At 39.0% G+C, this 24,811-nt stretch overlaps 1 protein-coding gene across 1 annotated transcript in view; it reads left to right on the top strand.

Moving 5' to 3' along the window:
- The window catches only part of CRPPA (CDP-L-ribitol pyrophosphorylase A), a 372,890-nt gene that overhangs the window by 237,860 nt on the left and 110,219 nt on the right, over positions 1–24,811 (top strand). Inside the window, exon 9 of the mRNA XM_052638722.1 lies at positions 1,203–1,334. Within this exon, the coding sequence (XP_052494682.1) occupies positions 1,203–1,334 (132 nt within the window). The remainder of the gene's footprint in view (positions 1–1,202; positions 1,335–24,811) is intronic.

Raw genomic sequence — 24,811 nt, 5'->3', positions numbered from 1 at the left:
CCTGGCAGGCCACAGTCTACAGGTTCATAAAGAGTTGGACACGACTGAAGCGACCTGTGTGCATAAACGCAAGATTTTCTTTTTTGCCTGGGGCACCTTTGCCCCACTGAGAGTTGAGCATGAAGGTGTCGCAGCTGCTTGGCTTGCAGGGACCGTGGCGGCACAAAGTGTGGAGGGACATAGGCTGCCTCCATCACAGAAGACTCCCTATCAGAGTCTTTTTTTGAGCCTCTTGTAGCTGGCAATCAGAAGGCCTCTTTGGCCAGTCTTTCTCTGTAGCTCTGCCCGTTCAGGCACTTAGAGGGCCCCCTTGCCTGGGCTCCTTCTTTGTTGTTTGGCATGTCAGGCATATAGAGGGTGCCCCTCTCGGGGGAGTCCTAGTCTGTAGATCAGCACATCAGTCACTTAAAGAAGCACCCTGGGTGGGGTCCTACCTTGTAGTTCAATGCGTCAGGTGTTTGATGCGCCAGCCTATCGTTCAGCTGCCGATGCTGGCGTGTGGGGAGAGAGGCTATGGTGATGGCTCCACCTGCTTTGCATGACTCAACAGTATCGCCTTGCTTCCATGACTGCCCAGCTTTCCTCCATAGGCATTTCCCACCACAGTCTCCTCCCTCACATCCCCTCGATCCATCTCTCCGAAGTCAACAGCAGCCCTCTCCCTGGGATTGCTGCACAATCCCTAAACTTCAGCTCCCAGCTGCTGCGCCTTCCAGGGGACCTGTGTCTCTGTCCAGGGCATGTATGGCTGCAGCAAGGACTGTCTGATTCTCATTCCATTTAGGCTGCCATGGATCAGCTTCTTCACTCCCAGCCTTAAATGTTTCTCCCCTGACTCAGACAGTTGCCCCAGTGTGGGGACTGGACCCCTGGCTCAGTTCCCCCACCTGGTTGAGGGCAGGTCCAGTCCTACTAACACTCCTGTTTTTCCCCTTCGTTCCTTCGTCCTACCGAGTTTTGCGTGGCTCTGTATCTTCTTTTCCACCGCTTTGTCCTCCTTTCTGCTCTCAGCTGATGTTCTGCTGATGCAGTTCTGTCTGAAGGTATATCCCTGATGTATCTGTAGAGAGAGATGTACTCCACGTCCACCTTTTTCTCTGCCATCTTGTTCTCTCTGTATGTGTTTTGAGCTTTTTTAATATCATGTTAATCAAGGAAAAGTGAATGGTATTCTAATTGTTACCTTTTATATTATTTTTCAGGTGCATTTTCTTGATTATGAATCAGTACCATTCGGTCAGAAAATGGGAAAGGTAATGCAGATTAGAGAGTTTGCCAAGGAAGCGAAAAAAGGAAATATTTTATTATTTGGCCTTCTCATATATTTCCCACAGGTAGGTAAAAATGTTGGTAAGATTGTATGTTCTGTAGACTAACAGTATTTTTTTTGGCGGGAACCTGATTTTGTTAAAAGCAAAGAAATATTCATGAAATTTTGGGCTGAAAAATTATTTATTCATATTCTGAAGCAGGTGGAAACTCTTGACTCTAAGGAAAATTTAAAAATCAAAATGAGTGTTTTGATTGGGGGAAAAAGATGAAAATTGGCAAATATCTCATATGGAGTAGCCCACATAAAATTGCCAGATATGGAAACAAAAAAATAGAATCCCCGGTTATTTGAGTTTCAAATAAATATTAATTTTGAGTACATCCCAATTTTGCAGTTTGAAATTCGAATTTCACATTTAACTGGACTTTTGTGTTTAGCTGGCAACCGTAAGGTCATGACTCTTAACCATTTGTATAATTTAATATATTTATTTCTTTCATGCTATGCTAAAGATGTTGGTAATCAAGATTTTAATCCCTTGAAAGCAGTGGCTGGCATTCAGATTGCATGAGGGCATGGTACTTAACTAAAGAAAAACTCATATTGTAAATGTTTTTAAATAGACAGTTACTTAAGCTGAAGGCAAAATGAATTAGTGTTAGAGATTCTTTGTGCGGAGAAATGCTATTTAAATAAAATTGTTTCAAGAATCTGTTAGAGAAAATGGATTTGCCCTTTGTCATCCATAGACACCTTTTATGAAACTAGCAGAATGCTTTATGATGCCTTAGAGGTGTACCACACAGAACTCAGGGAAGTAAAATAGTTGACTGCTTTTTTTTTTTTTAATGGTCTGGAATAAAAGTGATTTGGTACTGACTGTCCAGGGGATGAGAGGAATTTAAAGTTATATGGTTGACTAACATATATTGTTTATGAAATATTTAAGATGCCTTTTTTTAGCCTGAAGGTAACATTTCTTTAGAAACAAATGGATTTTAATTAAATGTAAGGGTCATCTTTTAGCCAATCCCTTGTTTTTCTTTAATTCTGAGGTGGTTTCCTCTATTTTCAACTTAGACAGGCATGACCTCCAGTTGGTCACAAGGACATGGCAAAGTTTAGTTCACTTAGGAGCGTGGAATTGTAAAATGTTAGTCCTCTAGGGTTCCTGAAGTCAGCACAACCAAGGCTTGAAGAGCTACATGTACTTGCAAAAGGTTATAAAACTGGCCGAGTAAGAATAAGAACTCGAGTCTGTGTCTTCCTTCAGCAATGTCTCCTCTTCAGCGCGTTGTCTTTGGTTATACTCTGGATTGTCATGGTGGGAAGAAGAAGTCAGTTCTTTCTCTTGTGCCATGCGAGGGTGTCATGGAGCTTATGACTAATATTGTGCTTTGCAGATATAAAATAGAGATGACTCAGGGAAACCTGATAAGCAGGGAATGGTAGAGCACACACGGTTCTGGAACCCTCTGTCCTATGACTTAGACTAAGCACAAAGGGTCTGTAGCTGGCATTCCAGGGGAGGGCCTGGTTGCCAGATGAAATAGAACATTAAATTTCAGACAAAAATTATTTTTTAGCGTAAGTATGTCCCCAATATTACATGGGACATATTTGCACAAAAATTTCTTTGTTATTCTGAATTTCAAGTATAATCGGTCTTCTTCTGTTTTATGTGCTAAACCTGGTAACATTTGTAGAGTGTTTACATGAAAATAACTCATTTTCCCACATGTGACATGCTCTATACTTTTATGAGCTAGAGTCCAGTGCGTATTTTTGTGACTCTGTACCTGATTGGGAAAATGGCCTTGTTGAAAACGAGGAGCCTTTGTAGCCTTCTGCTTGGGATCTGACTGCTCTTTCAAACAAACTTGGATTTCCTAAGCCAGCTGTCTGCTAAGTTACCAAAAGTAACTTAGAAAAAGATGGTCCTGCACTGGCTTCAAGATCTATCTCTTGTTACTTTAGGATGCAAAGATAGCTTGCTTTAGTATTGCTTGTCTCTTCTTGACAATATAATAATGAAGATGTTTCAAGCATGTGAGAATGTTTAAAATGTAGGATTTACTTTTATCCTTAAAGACAGAAATGTGAATTGACTCTTACTTGCCCAACACATTTTCTAGTGAATAATTCTACCTTAAGGAGCGTTTCCAAAAGCTCCTGGGATATTGGTTAGATATGCCATTTGAAAAAGAGCTGTGCTTAAAAATTTGGGGAAGTGGCAGTAGTAGAGTTGAATAGACTCCTTTAATGAGGGCTTCCCATGAACCTTTAGTATACTGATTATCATTTCTTAACTTCAAACTAGCAACAAGGGCTATGCCATTTTCCATTTTCTCCTGTAACACTTAACTGTAGATAAATCATGGGACTAATGTTCCCTAAAAGAGACTTTGAGAAACACTGCTCACAAATACACCATAAGTAAAGAAACCACTACTCCTTCACACTCTTTTTATATTTCTGTACTAATTTTCCCATTTAGTTGAAGCAGAACTTCTAACATCAGATGCCTACTTGACACTGTAAAGACCAAGGATATGAAGATGTATAAGGTGGAGTTTTTGTTCACTGTTCAGAGAAGAGTGTTGGTTTGTGCTTTCCATGGTGCCGTGAGACACAACTTTTTATAGTATTCATACACTGGACTTTGTTCCCTAAATCTGATTCTGTGCAAGCCATTAGGTGTTTTGTAGGTAGTTATCACATATACATTTAAGTCTCTGAGCGGTTAAACCTTTCTATATTTCTTAAACTTGTTTTTATAACATTAGCATCAAGTGCTTCTTCTTTAGGTAGGTTTTTGGTTTATTAATAAGCCCCTACTTGGAAGAGAGAATATTGAACTGACTTTCTTTATCTGTGTTATATATATTTTCTTTCTTGCTTAAAGGAAACCTCCCTTGTTTTGTATGTGATGTTTCTGGTAATGTAGATGGTCTTGATTTTGGGCCAAACCTTCACAGTGTTGATGTACAAGGTGTTTATATTTAAATAGAATTACATAGATTTTTCTTTCTTTTTAAACACAAGACATTCTTAAACCTCTGTATCTGTACAGAGCTCTTTTACACACATGTATAGGGCTTTCTGTGTTTGTTGCTGTTCAGTCACTCAGTCATCTGTGACTCTCTGCAACCCCATGGATGGCAGCATGCCAGGCTTACCTGTCCTCTACCGTCTCCTGGAGCTTGCCCAAGCTCATGTCCATTGGTGCCATCGAACCATCTCATCCTCTGTTATCCCCTTCTTCTCCTGTCTTCAACCTTTCCCAGCATCAGAGTCTTTTCCAATGAGTCGGCTCTTTGCATCAGGTGGCCAGAGTATTGGAGCTTCAGCTTTAGCATCAGTCCTTCCAATGAATATTCAGGGTTGGTTTCCTTTAGGATTGACTGCTTTGATCTCCTTGCAGTCCAGGAGACTTCCAAGAGTCTTCTACAACACCATAGTTGGAAAGCATCAATTCTTCTGCACTCTGCCTTCTTTATGGTCCAACTCTCACATCCATACATGACTACTGGAAAAACCATAGCTTTGACTATATGGACCTTTCTCAGTAAAGTAATGTCTCTGCTTTAAAATACAGGTTGTTAAAGCTTTTCTTCTATGGAGCAAGTGTCTTTTAATTTCATGGCTGCAGTCACTGTCCGCAGTGATTTTGGAGCCCAAGAAAATGAAGTCTATCACTGTTTCCATCGTTTCCCCATCTATTTGCCATGAAATGATGGGACCGGATGCCATGATCTTAGTTTTTTGAATGTTGAGTTTTAAGCCAGCCTTTTCACTGTCCTCTTTCACTTTCATCAAGAGGCTTTTCAGTTCCTCTTTGTTTTCTCCCATAAGGGTGATGCCATCTGCACATCTGAGGTTATTGATATTTCCCCCGGCAATCTTGATTCCAGCTTGTGCTTCTTCCAGCTCAGCGTTTCTCATGATGTACTCTGCATATAAGTAGGGTGACAATATACAGCCTTGACGTACTCCTTTCCAGACTTGGAATCGGTCTGTTGTTCCATGTCTGGTTCTCACTGTTGCTTCTTGACCTGCATACAGATTTCTCAGGTGGCAGGTAAGGTTTAGCCAGTAGTAGACTAGAGTGTTGATTATGTTTGGTAAGTGAAGAATGGCCATTTGAAAAGGTTTCTCAGGTAACTGAAATCAGGTCTCTTTGTTCATTAATGACTACTGTTCTAAACACTCAAAAACTTTCAGTATAATAGAGCGGTTATATTGTTAAAGATTCTTAGTTGTAAACAAAAAAAAATGTTTCATTGATTGTTTACAAGACAGATTTTTAGAAGGTATTTTGTAGTTTTATAGAATTTCTCAAGAGTCACAGAACCAAAATTGGAAACTGTGTATCCAGGAACAGGTCAGCTGGCAGACATGCTCAACCACAGTGTAGGACTGTGCTGAGAAAAATGCCTTCCATTACTGATTCTGGGTGCATGATATGTAAATGAACCATGGGTAGAAATTCTAGTCTAGCTGATCCAGGAAATGAAAAGGATTTCCTAGATATAGTCTCCTCGTTGCTAGTGCCGCTTCCACATTCTAAGTCTCTTCATGTGCATAACAGTACCTGTAGCATTTAGATACCATAGAATCTGGGGCAATGTAATTTGGTTTCTTACTCTGCAGTTGCTATTACACAGAAATGAAAGCTGGGCTATGGTTAGGGCAGGCATTGCTTGAGCCACTTGGCAATATCAGCCCCATCTATGTCATATGGAGTCCTGTCTTAGATTGAATGAAATCAAACAGAGCACCATTAATGAGTTGCCTTTACATTCAAGAGCTTGGTATTTGTCTCTAAGTAGGCTTTCCATATGGTGTCTACTACAGTTATATATTTTTAAGTACTATTTTGCGTATGAACTTTTATGATAAGACTTTGGCAAAGTCTATTAAATTATTATCTGTAGAAGTTTTGTATTAAATCTGTGCATTTTACATGCTCAGGGCTTTAGAGATGACACAGGTTCATGGTTAAAATGCTTCCAAAAGCTATTGTAACTGGTTATTTCTTAAATTGAACTAGTATCTTCCCCTTTAACTGACAAACTAGGTATATGATCTTAAACAAAGGATATAAGCTTCCTAGTGGAGGAGGGCCTGGCAACTCACTCCAGTATCTGTCCAGAATCCCATGGACAGAGGATTGGAACCCCAGTGCATGGGGTTGCAAAGAGTTGGACATGACTGAAGTGACTTAGCACATATGGGTAAGCTTCCTAGGCTTTGGATTTCCATTTGTAAAATGCAGAAGTCAGAACTTCTGCGTGAAAGCCTTTGTTGGATGAGAAAGTGGACACACGAGAGGCGTGCGGGCTGTGTCTGGTTATATGTTGACCGTCTCTCAGTCTGACACCAAGCAGTGTGGGAACTGGGCCTGGGTTTTCTGTCCTTTCCCTGTGGACTGTAAGCTTCACTATACTGTTATTTCCCTTATTTTACTGAGAATTACTCATTATTGTTCCTATGTTTTATTCTAGTTTAGAGTGGAAACTGTTCTCTCTCTCTTTCTCTCTCTCTCTCTTTTTTTTTTTTTTTTGGTTAGATACCTCAGTGAAGTAGATGACAAAGGTGATGTCTTAGTCTGTTCTGCTGCTACTGCAGATACGATAGATGGAAGGCTGGAAGTCTGAGATCAAGGCACCAGCATGTTTGAGTTCTCAGGAGGCTTCCCTTCCTGGAGGCTAAGCGGTATTTTCTTGTTGGTCGCTCACATGGCAGGGACTTGAGTGAGGCCTCTAAAAGCCCTGTTCTGTTGTCAAGGACTTCACTCTAATGAGTTAATCCAGCATCTCACTTCCTAAAGCGTCATATAGGAGTTAGGATTTCAACATATGAATCTGGGGGAGGGACACAAAGATTCAGTCCACAACAGGGAAGGAATTAACATCCATCAGAGAAAGGTTAAGAAAATGTAAAGCATGTTAGCAAGAAAGGGAGTGTGTGCCATGTTAGTCTATTCATTATCTTCTGTCTCCTTCTCCTTTGAACTGGCATTCCACTGGATTTGATACAGTGGGAAACTGGACTTTGGCAAGTATTAATCTGGCTTAGTATTTTCATAAGATGGGGCTGTTGGAAGGGACTACATCAGACAGAGCTATAGGAAACGAGTCTTGGAGAGGTCGGGGGGTAAACTAGCAGAGCCCCTCTATCCTCTGGGCTTCCCTGGTGGCTCAGATGGTAAACAGTCTGCCAGCAATGCAGGAGAGAGAGGTTTGATCCTTGGGTCGGGAAGATCCCTGGAGAGGAGAATGGCAACTCACTGCAGTATTCTTGCCTGGAGAACTCCATGGGCAGAGCTACGATCCATGGGTTTGCAAAGAATTGGACATGGCTGAGTGATTAATATTTTTCACGTTTGTTGTATCTTCTGTCTGCTCCTGTATACACCTGTTTCTTCTCTTCCAACAACTACAACGACAACAACAGCTTCTCTTACAAGAACAACAACAGCTCTGAGAGGCACATAAAAAGGGAAGAAAGTTACCAAAGCAGTTCTGTAATTTTTTGTTTTTTTAAAGAAAAATTATTTGTAAAAGACATATGAGGAGCTTTTTATAAACCTCCAAAATAGGATGTAAAATGGTGACATGAAGTTGTTTGGCAAAATGGTAAATTAGATAAAGATGTGTAAACTGATCTTGTGTCCGAGGCATAAGCCAGATCTCTCTACTTGGTGAGTTAAGAAATCCTATTCTTTCTCTGTTGTCTGGGTTTTGAAGGTTTGGGGTCTATTGTAAAGGACGTCCAGGAAACATTCTTGACAATGAATCACTTTGTAATAACTTTAAGGAAATTCCAAATGAAACATTAAGAACTATGTGAGCAGGTTCAAATGCTCTCAGATGCCTCTGTGAAGGACCTTAATTGGTAGGATACAATGGATACCAGTCCTTCCCTCTCAGATGTGCCCCATTTGCTCTGTGTTCACGTTTCAAGTCTGTGTGATCACTTGGAGAACAAATAGGTGTGTGCTATCAAGTAGCTGAACACAGTTTTGTTTTGCATTTTTAATGAAAGTCTTTGGAGAGATTAGGCTTAAAACTCTATTCCCTGAAGTCCTGAAGTGAGAAATTACTTGGACTTCAACTGTGAATTCTTTGCAAAACTCACATTTCTATCCAGGCCATCAATTGTATGGCTTGTACAGTAAACAAACAGCACCAGATCTGTTTCCAGAAACCCATAATATCCTGTTCAGAGCAATCAGGCTTTTTGATGTGGGAGTGTTGATGAGACTGAATATTCTTCACTTTCAAAATTGTTTTGGCTAACCAAACTCCTTGAAAATAAGGTTATAAAAGATAATGTCTTTTCAGAATTGCGGGTTTGAAAAACTGAAGCTATCTTCAAGGAGTTTGGTTAGCTTACTTGGCCAAGTCATTAGAGAGAGCATCAGTAACCTATTTTACTTAGATATATCTAAATGAAATGGATTATTAGATTCAAACTTCTGCTGCAGATTTCCACTTAATTTTTGTGAATGAAAGAAGCACCATTATGATGAAAATAGCCATGGATAATTAATGAACTAAATCCTTTGCACAATGTATTAGCTGGCTATTACTGCATAACAAATTACCCCAGAACTTAGTTGCTTAAAGGCTTTCCTTATGGGTCAGCTGGTAAAGAATCTGCCTGATGTGGGAGATCTGGGTTCAGTCCCTGGGTTGGGAAGATCCCCTGGAGAAGGGAAAGGCTACCCACTCCAGTATTTTGGTGTGGAGAATTCCATGGACTGTATAGTCATGGGGTTGCAAAGAGTCGGACAAGACTGAACAACTTTCACTTTAATTAGCTGCTTAAACTACATAGATTATCTCACAGTCTCTGTGATTCTCTGGCTCGGGGCCTTTTTCAAGGCTCCACTGAGAATGATCCTCTTCCTAGCTCACTTAGCTAGCTGTTGGAAGGAATCAGTTTCTCTGTGCTATGGCACTGAGGTTTCACTTCTTCACAAGCTCATGGTTGGAGGCCTGCCTCTATTCCTTGTCATGGGGGCCTGTTCACAGAGCATTTTACAATAGCAGAGCCAGTCAGAGAATCAAGAGCGAAATCACAGTCTTCTGTAACATAATCACCAAGAGACATCCTGCCAGTTTTCTTGTATTCTGTTCATTGAAAGCAAATGACAAGATTTTGCCCACAGGCAGATGAGGTGACAACATAGGGCCTGGATACCAGTAAGATTGTGGTCACTGATATATGTGTGTATGTGTGTATGTGTATGTATATATATATATATATCTCACAGCAGTTTTTATGTAGAGTTTCCTTAAAGAACATTAGAGGGAGGGAGATATCTTTCTCTGTTTATTTTCATTTTATGGAACACTAATTATCCAAACTGCAGAAGCAGCTGTGCAAAGAACTCTAAAATTGCAGTGTTTAACTGAATCAAGTAGAGAACACGATCTGCGTGCTAGGGGTCTTGGAAACATCAAGCAGGGTGGGAAGGGACACCGAAAGAAGAAATGGAAAGTCAAGATAATTAAGATTTAAAATTCTAAGCCAATGGCAATAAATCAGAATACTTAGAAATATTAGGGGCTTATTGACTGTTAGATACTGCATGCTATTTAGATTAAGGGTAACAGTTCCAAAATCTGGAACTACCCAAGGACAGTGTTCCAGCAATGAGAGTTAGTTTTATGTAAATTCCTTATTTTCTGCCCTAAACCATCAGGATTTAGCAAAGAAAACAGTTTATAAATTTATAATAGTTTGTAAATAAACATGTGTTTATTGTCTCTGAGAATCCTATCAACATTTTTGATTATGATCACTAAGGAAATACAGAGAGACCTTCTCCATTGACAGGAAGATATGAGTAATGTTTGGCATAAAGATTTGTGTATGGAAAACAGTGAAGTTTATTAGTTTTCCATCCATCTCATTACTCACCTTTGACAACTGGTAAGGAAATATATTTTAATTAAGCTTCAACTTTCTCTTACTGAGTGCATAATGGCAATTATATAGTAATGCTATTAGGAGATAAGTTGGTTTAATAACAAACATATCTACAATCACTCTTTGGAATCTGCATTTTAATGGACAGAAGAGACACAGATGTTTTACAAAGACACCATTCATGATTATTATTATGCTCTGGCCATTGTTTATATTTTGCATGTTTCTAATCACTGAACTGTGCTGAAATTCTATATCAGCAAGAACAGAAGGAAAGAGTGTTCAGTAGTACCACAGATGATTTGCCATTTTCTTCAGCTAAAAATATATTTTAATCTTTTGCACTTTTACTCTACTTCCTTTATAAAAATACGATTCTCCATGTGTACCTATGGGCTAAAAGCTTCTGAATCATAGTAAGTTTCATAACTAGGGCACAGATAAGCTTTTTAGAAGAGGATTCAGGAACACAAAAATTTAATGTTTATTATAGGAAACATGCTGTACTTCTTTATTGTTTACCATAAAGGCTTTTTCATTAAAAATATTCAAAGAAAGGAAATTTAATTTCTCTTCATAGACTTGCAAGTTGAAATTGGGGCAATTTGGAATGTATTAAAACAGAGACCACTAAAGTAATTTATATAGCAGTTACTGGTATGTTCTTATATTTAGTTTATAGGTTTGAGCCAACCTTATGCTCTATTCTTGCTAATAAAGTCAATTAAAAAAAATTGATTCTCTATGAGAATATACTGCTTGGAAAAGATACCAGCTACTAAATACCAAGTTATAGGCAAAATGATTTAAATGTATAAATGTAGAGATTTGTGGTTTTCTAAAGCTCAACATTCAGAAAACGAAGATCATGGCATCCAGTTCCATCACTTCATGGGAAATAGATGGGGAAACAGTGGAAACGGTGTCAGACTTCATTTTGGGGGGCTCCAAAATCACTGCAGATGGTGACTGCAGCCATGAAATTAAAAGACGCTTACTCCTTGGAAGAAAAGTTATGACCAACCTAGATAGCATATTCAAAATCAGAGACATTACTTTGCCGACTAAGGTCCGTCTAGTCAAGGCTATGGTTTTTCCTGTGGTCATGTAAGGATGTGAGAGTTGGACTGTGAAGAAAGCTGAGCGCCGAAGAATTGATGCTTTTGAACTGTGGTATTGGAGAAGACTCTTGAGAGTCCCTTGGACTGCAAGGAGATCCAACCAGTCCATTCTGAAGGAGATCAGCCCTGGGATTTCTTTGGAAGGAATGATGCTGAAGCTGAAACTCCAGTACTTTGGCCACCTAATGCGAAGAGTTGACTCATTGGAAAAGACTTTGATGCTGGGAGGGATTGGGGGCAGGAGGAGAAGGGGACGACCGAGGATGAGATGGCTGGATGGCATCACCGACTTGATGGACGTGAATCTGAGTAAACTCCGGGAGTTGGTGATGGACAGGGAGGCCTGGTATGCTGCGATTCATGGGGTCGGAAAGAGTCGGACACGACTGAGCGAGTGAGCTGAACTGAACTGAATACATCTATATTATGCTATATATTTCTAGTTCCTTTCATATGAAAGTCAGGCCATTTCTTGCTTGTCTGCTACATAGATACTTTTTTTTTAATGCCTAGGTTTTTTTCTTTTTTAACATTATTTTTAATTGGAGGATGGTTGCTTTACAATGTTGTGTTGGTTTCTGCCATACATCATGGTTAGATATCTTTGATTTTGACTTAATATGTTTATTTTTGACTTTTAAATAGAAATAGTTAAGTTTTGCTCAATATATGTATATACTGTTGCTGCTGCTGCTGCTAAGTCACTTCAGTCATCTCCGACTGTGAGACCCCATAGGCGACAGCCCACCATGCTCCTCTGTCCCTGGGATTCTCCAGGCAAGAACACTGGAGTGGGTTGCCATTGCCTTCTCGGTTTACAATAATTGTGCCGTATACTTCACCATCTTAATACTCTTATCCCTGCATTAAGTTTTTGACTTCACATTTAAGATGTTTTGATGTGATTAAAGGATTTAGGCTCTTCAGAACGGGTGGTCTCTTCTCTGTTAAGAAAAGTCCAGCATCAACACAACATTATTAAGCTTTTTTGACCTTCACGAGAAGAAATAGGTTAAAAACCTAGATAGGAAATTGCTAAAAATCTAGTTATTGAATTCTCAGGTCTGACCTGTGAAAGAATAGACATGATCCCTAAATCTGATTTTTTTTAGATGGAAATGTTACAAAAATTAAAAATGTCATGTCAATGTATGGCAAAACCAATACAGTATTGTAAAGTAAAATAAAGTAAAAATAAAAATGTAATTAAAAAATATTTTTAAAAAACATACTGGTCATAGAGTAACAGGTAAAACACACAATGGCAAACATTTCTGAACCTTGATAGCAATTTCAATAATGAAGGCATTGCACTCACCCTAAAAATAACCAGGTAAATGACTGGGAAGAGGCTTAATAGTTTTCAACAAATGACCTAGTCAGCATAATTAAAAAACCTCAGTGTTATTTTCTTACTTTGTAGTTACTGTTTTTCTCATAAACTAAAGGAACATCAGGCTTTGCCACACTGTCACAAGAACATGAATTTTCTTTACAAATATGCTTTCTTAAGTAAATCACAAGTGAACATTTCCTGCGTGTGTTATCAGTCACTTCAGTCATATCTGACTGTTTGCAACCCCACAGACTGGAGCCTGCAAGGCTCCTCTGTCCATGGCGTTCTCCAGGCAAGAATACGGGAGTGGGTTGCCATTTCCTTTTCCGGAATGTTTTCTATGTTTCCTCAAATTTTTGCTGAGTGTTTTAAGACCTTGGAAAGAAAGACAAGTTTTGTGGGTTGTCTTTATTTTTAAGTGTGCAGGGGCCTTTGTAAAGCATCTTGAGAAAGTCAGATGATGGCTGAAACCTGACCTTCTCCCTCAGGGAGAGGTTTTACTGAAGGAACTATAGCAAGTTAATTGGATGTTAGAAATGCATAACTTCTGCTTTTTAGAGCTTAATTATTTCCAAAGGTATGTTTCCCGATGGTTAGCTTAGCAATAGCAAATGTGGCCCTTGTGGTGAATTTATGAAAGTAAGTAATGAAAAACAGATATCCATGCCTTTTGCTACCAGCAAGGCTAATTCCGTGAAAGCCTGTACTTCTAAAACCTTATATATTACACTTGAGATTACACATCTTTTCAGCTAGTGTATCTTTGGAACTTCATTAAAAAATGTATGTGCTATGGTAAAATAAGGGAGAGCTTTCTTGTCTATACCATTGAGAATAGTAAATTTCCTGACTTTAAAAAAATCAGTAAAATAGCAAAAATAATTTTAAAAAATATTTTGGAAAATGGAAAGAAATTAATACATTTGTTTCTACTATTATAGCTTCTGTAGTTCTGAAAGAGATGGGAATACCAGACCACCTGACCTGCCTGTTGAGAAACCTATATGCAGGTCAGGAAGCAACAGTTAGAACTGGACATGGAACAACAGACTGGTTCCAAAGAGGAAAAGGAGTATGTCAAGGCTGTATATTGTCACCCTGCTTATTTAACTTATATGCAGAGTACATCAGGAGAAACACTGGGCTGGAAGAAGCACAAGCTGGAGTCAAGATCGCCGGGAGAAATATCAATCACCTCATATATGCAGATGACACCACCCTTATGGCAGAAAGTGAAGAGGAACTAAAAAGCCTCTTGATGAGAGTGAAAGAGGAGAGTGAAAAAGTTGGCTTAAAGCTCAACATTCAGAAAGTGAAGATCATGGCATCTGGTCCCATCACTTCATGGGAAATAGATGGAGAAACAGTGGAAACAATGTCAGACTTTCTTTGGGGGGGGGGGCTCCCAAATCACTGCAGATGGTGACTGCAGCCATGAAATTAAGATGCTTACTCCTTGGAAGGAAAGTTATGACCAACCTAGATAGCACATTCAAAAGCAGAGACATTACTTTGCCGACTAAGGTCCGTCTAGTCAAGGCTATGGTTTTTCCTGTGGTCATGTATGGATGTGCAAGTTGGACTGTGAAGAAAGCTGAGTGCCGAAGAATTGATGCCTTTGAACTGTGGTGTTGGAGAAGACTCTAGAGAGTCCCTTGGACTGCAAGGAGGTGCAATCAGTCCATTCTAAACACGTGTACCCCAATGTTCATCGCAGCACTGTTTATAATGGCCAGGACATGGAAGCAATCTAGATGTCCATCAGCAGATGAATGGATAAGAAAGCTGTGGTACATATACACAATGGAGTATTACTCAGCCATTAAAAAGAATACATGTGAATCAGTTCTAATGAGGTGGATGAAACTGGAGCTGGTTATACAGAGTGAAGTAAGCCAGAAAGAAAAACACCAATACAGTATACTAACATATATATATAAGGAATTTAAAAAGATGGTAATGATAACCCTCTATGCGAGACAGCAAAAGAGACACAGATGTATAGAACGGACTTTTAGACTCTGTGGGAGAGGGAGAGGGTAGGATGATTTGGGAGAATGGCATTGAAACATGTATACTATCATGGAAGAAACGAATTGCCAGTCTATGTTCGATACAGGATGCTTGGGGCTGGTGCATGGGGATGATCCAGAGAGATGATATGGGGTGGGAGGTGGGAGGGGGGGTTTAGGATTGGGAACTCATGTACACCCGTGGCTGATTCATGTCAATGTATGGCAAAACCAATACAGTATTGTAAAGCAAACTAACATAAAAATTAAAATTAAAAAATAATTAAAAAATAATAAAGGAGATCAGTCCTGGATGTTCTTTGGAAGGACTCATGCTAAAGCTAAAACTCCAATACTTTGGCCACCTGTTGTGAAGAGTTGACTCATTGGAAAAGACTCTGATGCTGGGAGGGATTGGGGGCAGGAGGAGAAGGGGATGACAGAGGATGAGATGGCTGGATGGCATCACTGACTCGATGGACATGAGTTTCAATGTACTCTGGGAGTTGGTGATGAACAGGGAGGCCTGGCGTGCTGCAATTCATGGAGTTGCAAAGAGTCAGACACGACTGAGTGACTGAACTGAAGAAAGAAGGGGAACTTTTCTCTCCAGGACATTTTATTTAACTCTAAGTGCTTAAATGGAAATTTTAGACTTCTGTAATTGCCTCATCAAGCATCCAAAGTTTGACTCCGATATGGTGGCTAAAACACTGCTAGCTTCTAGCCTTCTTGATCAGAGTTTCAGTTGGTTTATATTATTTGGATATGAATTTGGTTTAGATTCCCCTTTGTCTCAATTCAAATGTCTTGAATAATGTCCAATACTTTTATTTTAGATGGGAAATATGAACATTTTTAGTCAGAATACCAAATTCATTAAGATTTTTATTTTAAAAAGGAAAATATAGACTATGAAATCTTTGTAAATTATAAAGTTGTAACTTAGGTAAATAAATTGAGAATTTTTGATGAGCTAGGAAGGAAATGTACACTTGCCATAGTTTGTTATATAACATAAAACTGTGAATTGATTCTATCGGTTTTTTTAGTTATCTTGAAAATTTGAAAATAGTCATTTTTTTTGTCTCTGACGTATATTATCTATTAATCAGTTCAGTTCAGTCGCTCAGTTGTGTCCGACTCTTTGTGACCCCATGAACCACAGAACGCCAGGCCTCCCTATCCATCATCAACTCCCGGAGTTCACCCAAACTCACATCCGTCAAGTCAGTGATGCCGTTTCAACCATCTCATCCTCTGTGTCCCCTTCTCCTCCTGCCCTCAATCTTTCCCAGCATCAGGGTCTTTTCAAATGAGTCAGCTCTTTGCATGAGGTGGCCAAAGTATTGGAGTTTCAGCTTCATCAGTCCTTCTACTGAACACCCAGGACTGACCACCTTTAGGACGGACTGGTTGAATCTCCTTGCAGTCCAAGGGACTCTCCAGAGTCTTCTCCAACACCACAGTTCAAAAGCATCAATTCTTTGGTGCTCAGCTTTCTTTATAGTCCAACTCACACATCCATACATGACTACTGGAAAAACTATAGCCTTGACTAGACCAACCTTTGTTGACAGAGTAATGTCTCTGCTTTTTAATATGCTGTCTTAATAAATGTGTGCAAATCTACTTCATGTAGTTTTATGTTAATGTATAGATTTCAGTATTTTTGCTTCCTGAACAAATTTTATGATCATTTCAAAACCTAAAAATGCAGCATTTATGTCAGTTTCAACTAAATTTACTGGAGGGAGATTGAGACACCATGGATTTTTAAGCCAGTTGAATTAATTGGGAAACTAATTTGCCTATGAGTTGGGAAATTTTAATTGCAAATGTCAGAAAATAGTACAATTCCGATTTAACAATATAGCTGAAAAACCCAAGATCCTAGCTTTCTGTTTTATAGGACCCCAGATGCTCAAAGGGGGATTGTCTCTTTCTCTTTCTTGGCTGTCTCTTCTCCAGGTCAGTATATACCCAATAATTTAAGTCTTAATTCTCATGTGGTTTTCTGAATAGTATAAAACATCAGCGCCAGCTGTTGTAGTTCTGTATTCTGTAAGTTTAGTAAACTCCATGGAAAGAGAATGTCTGTATCCCAGTTTTTTCACCAAAAGTCTTGGCTCTAATTTTTATCAAGCTTATTTGTAAAACATGTCTTTATTTTCGGATACAATTCCTTTGGCACATGTGAATGTTCATTCTGTTAACCACAGAGTTAAGAATTAAGTTGCTCACCTTTGATGCCAGGTTAGCTCACCCAAACTAGGGTTGGATGCATTCCCTTAAGAAAATTGTGGTAACAGTTCCCCACAACATGGGGAACAGATGCTGGACAGGTCCAAATGATAGATTATTAACTGGTCATGTGATGGGCTGAGTGTTTGTGTCCCTGCTAAATCATATGTTGAAATCCCAACACAGTAGGATGGTATTCAGAGATAAATAAGTAGATCATGAGGATAGAGCTCTCTTAAATGGGATTAGTGCCCGTATATTCTGTAACACAAAAGGATAGAAGAAAAAGATAGCAATCTTCAAACCAGGAAGCGGATTCCCACCAAACACTGGATCTACCTGCATTTCGATCTTGGACTTCGCAGCATCCAAAACTGTGAGCAGTATTTACTGTTTAAGCCACTCAGTCTATGGTTATTTATTATGGCATCCTGAACTAATACAGGGTTTCTGTGGTGGCTCAGTTGGTAAAGAATCTGCCTGCAATGCAGGAGACCCAGGTTCTAATAGGTTCTAATACAGTTTTTAATGTGGGCCATTGTTAGAAATAGCTCAAAAATATTGAGATAAGAATGTTTAGAAAAATATGAAAGACTTTTTTAAAATTAATTTTTTACTGGAGTTTAGTTCATTTACAATGTTGTGTTAGTGTCTGCTATACAGCAAAGTGAATCAGTTATACAAATACATATATTCACTCTTTTTAGGTTCTTTTCCCATATAAGCCATTACAGAGTATTGAGTAGAGTTCTTTGTGATAGACAGCAGATTCTTATTGGTTATCTATTTTATATATAGTAATGTGTATGTATCAATCTCAGCCTCCTAATTTATCCACCTCCCACCCTTTTCCCCTCTGGTAACTTTAAGTTTATATTTTACATTTGTGACTCTATTTCTGTTTTGTAAATAAGTTTGTTTGTACAATTAAAAGCAGAAATTAAAAACCAAGAATGCAACTCCTTTTGAGTTGAAAGAGTTCAGTAATAAAGTGCACTGTTAAGCAGTAATGGCTTTTTATATCTATGTTCTAGATGTTTCTGTTTCAGGTTTCTGCAAGCTTTCTCACCACATTGCCGTGTGAACAGTCATTGTCTGTTAGGTGCCTGGTTTATTGCTTAAGGGAATTGATGACATGCCAATTTATTAAGCTTTCACAATGTTAGGCATTTAAATGTATGTGATATTTACATTTTGGAAAAAAACCTTGTGATTTTACTTTTGCAAAATTTTTGCAAAAAAATTTTAATGGACTTATAAGACATCTTAAGATATGATAAGGTAGCTGCATCTTGATTAATGGTGTGCAGAAATCGAATTAGGCATCAACTTACATTGTTAATTGAATCTTTAGGCTTCAGATTGTTCTTGAATTCCATAAGTGTTTTGAATTTGTAAGGATATGAATGACATGCAGAAAATATTCAATGCAGATTGCATTCATAGTATTTCTAGATATCTATTGCAAATGTAGCTGTTCCTGTGTTTAACTGCTCTTGAGGTAAATATATATGTTTATATATATATTTATATATAAATTATATGTAAATTTAAATTTAATTATAAATATAAATTATATATATATATATAAAACATTTCCAATTTCTCGTGTGAGAGAATGCTTTTCAACATCCTTAACCCTAAACAGTTTGTAGTTATACAGAGGCATTCATTTGAGTCACTATAATGATGAGAAATATGCCTCTTAGTAAGTACTAAAGCATAGCCAGTTTGCTCCTTGCACAAGAGCTCATCTGAGGTAGCATAAATTTGTAGAAAAGTAGCAATGCCCACAGAAGGAAAGGCATTTCTTTTGGAGCTGAGAAATCTTTAAGGTGATGGTTTTAGAATAAATTAGAGTGAAATGTCTGATTACTTGTTAGATTGTGAAACTAACAAAGTCTGGACCAGGAACACTATTAATAGATCTACATTAATGAATTCTCTAGTCAGTGCAGAGACACAAGGTAAGAAAAGAACCTTTCCTGAAGTTTAAAAACTTCCTGTTCTGAGTATATACTCAGGAAACAAGTACAAATAATATAAAAACAAAAACAATACAAACAGTGGAAAAGCAAACAACACAAATTCTCCATGGAAATTGAATTTTATTTTAATGGTGATAGAAAAATAATTTTAGTGTGTGTTTATAGGATTAATGTTTTCTTTGTTTTTCTTGGCTCATTCTGAAGGTTTGCAACTTAGACTCAAATGGTGTATGTGTGTTTATAGAATTGTTGGAAGACTTAAGGGCATCAATTAAATATTCTACTTCTTTTATTCTAATTCATTTAACTGGGACAGTTTTGTGCTATGATGCTAAACAAGGTTTTAAGAATTAATTAGGGTCTTTGGACATATTCTTTATACATATCAAAGGCACTGCTGTCAAAGATTTTTTAAAAAATGCCAGACACTAGTTTAAGCTATGAAAACATTTTTTTCAGTAACTACTGACTGAATACTAGGAGGAACAGATGAGTTCCATTCAATTTGTGTTTAGGTAACTGGACCTTTTAAAGGGAGAATGAAGAAGTGGGCAAGGGTTAAGGAGATCAGGGGCTTATCCCCTTGTATTGGGTGGAAAAACAGTATGTTCTCCTGGCAGTGTTTTTTTTTTCTTCCCCTGCTAGAAGTTATGCTAGAATTTTATCATCTCTTAGTACAGAGATTTGTGCAGAGTCTTTATGTGTCAAGAGTTCTGCAGTTCTCATAATTTTATACTGTACAAAATTCAAAAGAAAAAAGCCCCTAATTTTCCAGTATAAAATAGAAAGTTTGACATCTAAAGGAATGAAGGAGATGACTGTCCTGAATTGAAGGCTCAGTTTTTTTGCATATGAGACAATGCCAAGGTTTGTAGATTTGTGTTTCCATTTTGATTTTTTTTTTTTTTTTGAGAAAAAGCGAATTCTCATGTTTTTAAACTTAAACTATAGTACCCAGTGGGAAGCCTGCTGCCACTATACCAGCCTCCTGCCTGGTCCCCATCCGCTGCCCTGTCAGAAGCGTCTGCTCTTCTCAGGTGTGTGATTTGGTTTCATAACTAGGTTTTCCTTTTTTTTTTAAATATAAACTTATTTATTTTAATTGGAGGTTAATTACTTTACAATATTGTATTGGTTTTGCCATACATCAACATGAATCTGCCACAGGTGTACACGTGTTCCCCATCCTGAACCCCCCTTCTTCCTCCCTCCCCCCACCATCCCTCTGGGTCGTCCCAGTGCACCAGCCCCAAGCATCCAGTATAGGTTTTCCTTTCTGTACCTGAAATTTTCCTCGGATTCACAATGGTGTATTCGTGACGTGGGTGTGTTGCATTTATTGTGTTTACTTTCTTCTGTTTGACCTGGGTAGGATTTTGCTTTTTTTTTTTAAGGGGTTTTCCCAACTGTTATCAAATGAACAAAGTGCTATTGTCTTTCACTAAAACATGATTGTCAGCATTTGAGTACTTAGCAGGGTTGGCATACTTTGTGTCTTAAAATAACGTGCGTCATTAGGTTATGAGGAGACTTGTTACCATGAAGATGGCAGCAAAACTCTGAGTCATCTCTGTGCTCACTGTCTTTGCTGTTCCCAGAAGGTGAAACCGAGTGATGGCTGCTTTCCTGTCACCAGAAAGCTTGATGTGATAGGAACAGATTTTCTTCCTTGATCAGTAAAGATAACTCTTTTTTTAAAAGTATGATTTATTTCTAGATCTTTGCAAATGTTCAGGTTTGAGACTCTACATTTTTAAAATTTAGTCTGCCATGTTCTTTTGGAAAATGCCTCTGCTTTTATATAGAATGTACCTACAGCATTCTTTTCTCAGCCTAAAATAACTCCACAAACTCTCTTTGTTTTTTGTTTTTGTTTTTTTTCAGTTTCTACTGTCCATGCCTACATAAACAGATCTGCAAAATGAAGGGCATCTGTTAAAATTAACCATTCAGGTAGTATGGAAAGAGGGCTATACTTTCTAAGCACTGCATGTGCTAGGCACACTCATATACACTCTTGTTGAAAATTCAGAAGAGTCTTATGTGGGTGGTAATAGTTCCACCACACTCTGGTGAGAAATCCCAGGCCCACAGACTTTAACTCCCCCATACCATAAACTAATAAGTAGCTGAACTGGATTTTGACTTCAAATGCACCATAGTGTTCAAGTGTTCACCAACACAGTGAGACTTTTGTAGAAGAGATACTTAAATTAAAAAAAAAAAAATTCCATACATGCTGTCCAAAATGTTAAATTATTAACATTTAGTGGACTTCTGATTAAGTAGTTGATATTCTTGTTCAGGTTACTTTATGCTCCAGCCTTCACTTCTTGGCTATTTAGGGATGAAATGTTTCAGGCCATGAAGCTTGGCATGTCTTTCCTTGAGAATGGCATATGAACCAAAGGAACCCTTGCTTGGGTGTCTTGGAAACCCAGGGCCAGACTTCGTCTTCTGTTTTTACAAAGAGTGAAGAGCAAGCTATGCAGGCAAAGCAAATGATCTGTATCCATGGAATGACAAGAATGGATGTGCAAGGGCAGGAGGGGCTTGCAGAGCAGAGTCCGAAGACGTTGCCTGGGAAAAAAGTCCTCTGGAGGGAAGAAGTGCTTTATAGTAGAGCCCTCGGTCTACTATATTGTTGCAGGGAAAAAAGTGGGACACGAGACAATGGTCACCTCCCAGGTCACGTCCAAGTTTATGGCCGCCAAATCTTGGGTCTTGGCTTTGTGCAGGAAGGAATTCAAGAGTGAGCCATAGAAAAGTGAAAGAAGGATTATTCAGGGAGATACTCCAAAGAGAGATTGTGGGTCATCTCAGAAGGCAAGAGAGGCACAAGAAGCCCCAGGGTATGGGGTAGTCAGTTTTTATAGGGGTGGTTAATTATATAGGCTAATGAGTGGGAGGAATATTCCAGCTATTTTGGGTGAAGGAGAGGAGATTTCCAGGAATTGGGCCACCACCGACTTTTTGTCTTTTTATGGTCAGCTTTGGAGTTGTCATAAACTTCCCTGGTGGCTCAGATGGTAAAGAATCTGTCTGCAATGCAGTAGACCCATGTTTGATCCCTGGGTTGGGAAGATTCCCTGGAGAAGAGAATGGCTACCCACTCCAGTTATTTTTGCTGGGATAATTCCATGGACAAAACAAAGAGTCAGACACCACTGAGTAACACTTGGAACTGTCATGGCGCTGGTGAGTGTGTCATTTAGCATATGTCAATATATTACAAAGAATGTATAAGGAGGTCAAGGTCTAGTGGAAGTCAGTGCTCTTTCATCTTGGACCTAGTTCTAACCAGTTTATGTTGCATCCTCAACAGCAATGCCATTCTTTTAAAGGTTGTGCTCTGGCCCCTTCCCATCTCAGTGTCACTGTAGTTTCTCAGTCCTAACTCCAAGACTTCCCAGGACTTGGTCTGCATCATTTTAAATGGGGTAAGCTGAGCTTCCCTTGTGGCTCGGCTGGTAGAGAATCCGCCCACAATGCGGGAGACCTGGATTCAATCCCTGGGTTGGGAAGATCTCCTGGAGAAGGGAACAGCTACTGACTCCAGTATTCTGGCCTGGAGAATTCCATGGCCCATATAGACCATGGGGTTGCAAAGAGTTAGACACAGCTGAGCAGCTTTGACTACTACTACTAAGCTGAGGCCATTCTCTGCTCTTCTGGGAAGTGTCCCTCTCAGTGCAATTGCCTCTGACAGCGGCTGTGGCATCACTGAGACCTAGACAGATAGTTTCCTGAGCTGGGCTGCCTTGATCAGCTGCAGGTGGTGCTGTATTTGCTTAAGTTTGCAGAGAAACAGAATAAAAGTTGAAGTTAGGTTAAAAATTAACCCTATTAAAACAAACAAACAAAATCTCTATGGAAATACTTGGTTCCAGAAAGAATTGTTCTTAGGTGCTTGCTGTGTTTCACTGAGAGTTGGCTTAGTGGGGTACATTCCAGAGAGCAGTAGGGAGCCAGAACACTGTTTCTGTAATAGCACTCACCTTCATTATCTGCTTAACTTTGCTTCCAGGGATCATTTGTAGCTTACTTTGTTTTGGGTTGGACTTCTAATTGTATATTATGAAGAACATTGTAAATAGTGTTTATCATGCCTTTTTTTTTTTTTTTTTAATAATTTGCCCCCATGAGTCTTTGTGGGGGTGGGGTAGTCACAGTGCTGGTGCAGAAACCCATCCCATCAGAATGATCTGGGTAGATGTTTCAGACTGCAAAATCTCTTTTCCAGTCTCTCATCCCACTGATTCCCAGATGCCACCTCCCCAACAACATCCCTAGAAAATATGCCATACTTTAAGACCCCCTACCCCTCCACCAAAACACAAGAAAGAAAACAAAAGTGGTTTTAAACTCATAGAGCAAGAAAGGTCTTAAACTTACAGAGCAGAGTTTCTGAGTTTGCACATGTTTCTCAGTATTAAGGTGGATCAGACCGCTGATTCTTGTTCTGTCTGGTCATCTTATCTGTAGGATCCTCTTTATCTTGACCTTAAGGGAAAGTATACCTTACACTCTTGCAACTCAATTAAACACACAGAGAGAAACAAAAGCTTCTTTGTGAAAACTGCAGCAAAACAAAAAGTAGATCCAAAGTTGGTGTCTCCCTTCACCTAGCTTGTTCTAGGTAGAGAAAATTTCCTATAGAATTTTCTCTTTTCTGATAAGACTTTTATGTTTGTGTTGACAGAGAGCTTTTAACTCCACAATGTGCTACTTTGTCAGAAGCCTCATCATCAAACTTAGGGAAAGGTTAGGAGGCAAAAAGGATGTGGCTAGACATGGTTAAGGGAGCTTGGAAATTCATCATTAACAAAAATACGTATGTATGTAAAATGTCTTTAGGGGCAGAGTAGAGTGATCAATACAGAGAAGCTCTCCAATGAGCCCTCTGTGTTCTACTTGGACACAGGGGTCTAAATATTCTAGAAGGAGTCAGAGATGAAAGTGTCCTAGTTCATCCACTTAGTGAAAATTCTGTGTTCTGTATCTCAGGACACAGTCCTCTCTGCTTTACAACACAGCGTGAAAGGCCTGAATTAGATTTCTTCCAGGTAAATTCCCAATGTGATGTAAAGGCCAGTTTGTTGCCTTCTGTTGCCACTGTGGCTCTTCATCTGCTTGCTAATATATCTATATATTTTACATAGATGAACAAATGTTTGATTCTATTATTAAAGCTAAAATTGCCTGTTCCTGGTAAATTTTGCCATTGATAAATTTCAGTTTTGTTGAAATCAATCAGCCCCAAAGTATGAAAATTCATATTCACTGCTACTTGTTGAAGGAGAAGAAGTTTGGTGTTGGTGGTGAAGAGATTGGGAGAGTTCTAAGTTCCAAACAGAGTAGTGATGAGGATCCTGCATAAATGAAGAAGAAAATGCTACATAAATTGGCCATTTTCAGGCCATGGGGTGGAGCACACAGAAGAGTTGTGCCTTGAGGTCTCTGTGTCCTGCCTCTGCAAAAGCAGTGCTTCTGCACTGATTTATAAAGTGTTTTGTTTTTTTTAATAAGATTGACATTTGACATCTTTTATAATTACGGCAGTTGTACTAGAGTCTTTATTGCATTTATTCCCAAGTAGATAAGCATGTACTAAGTTGCTTCTGCCATGTCCAACTCTTTGTGACCCCATGGACTGTAGCCTGCCAGGCTCCTCTGTCTATGGGGATTCTCTAGGCAAGAATACTGGACTGAGTTGCCATGCCCTCCTCCAGAGGATCTTTCCAACTCAGGAATCGAACTTGTGTCTCCTTGTCTCCTGCACTGGGAGGCAGGTTCTTTTCCACTGGCATCACCCAGGAGGCCCACGTTTATAAGTGCAGTGACCTAAGATCATGATGAAGAGTCTTCTCCAACACCACACTTCAATTTATATT

The sequence above is a fragment of the Budorcas taxicolor genome, chromosome 4, assembly GCF_023091745.1.
Source record: "Budorcas taxicolor isolate Tak-1 chromosome 4, Takin1.1, whole genome shotgun sequence".
NCBI lineage: Eukaryota > Metazoa > Chordata > Mammalia > Artiodactyla > Bovidae > Budorcas > Budorcas taxicolor.
The sequence above is the reverse complement of the archived record's forward strand: the minus strand, read 5'-3'. Positions and strand labels throughout refer to the sequence as shown.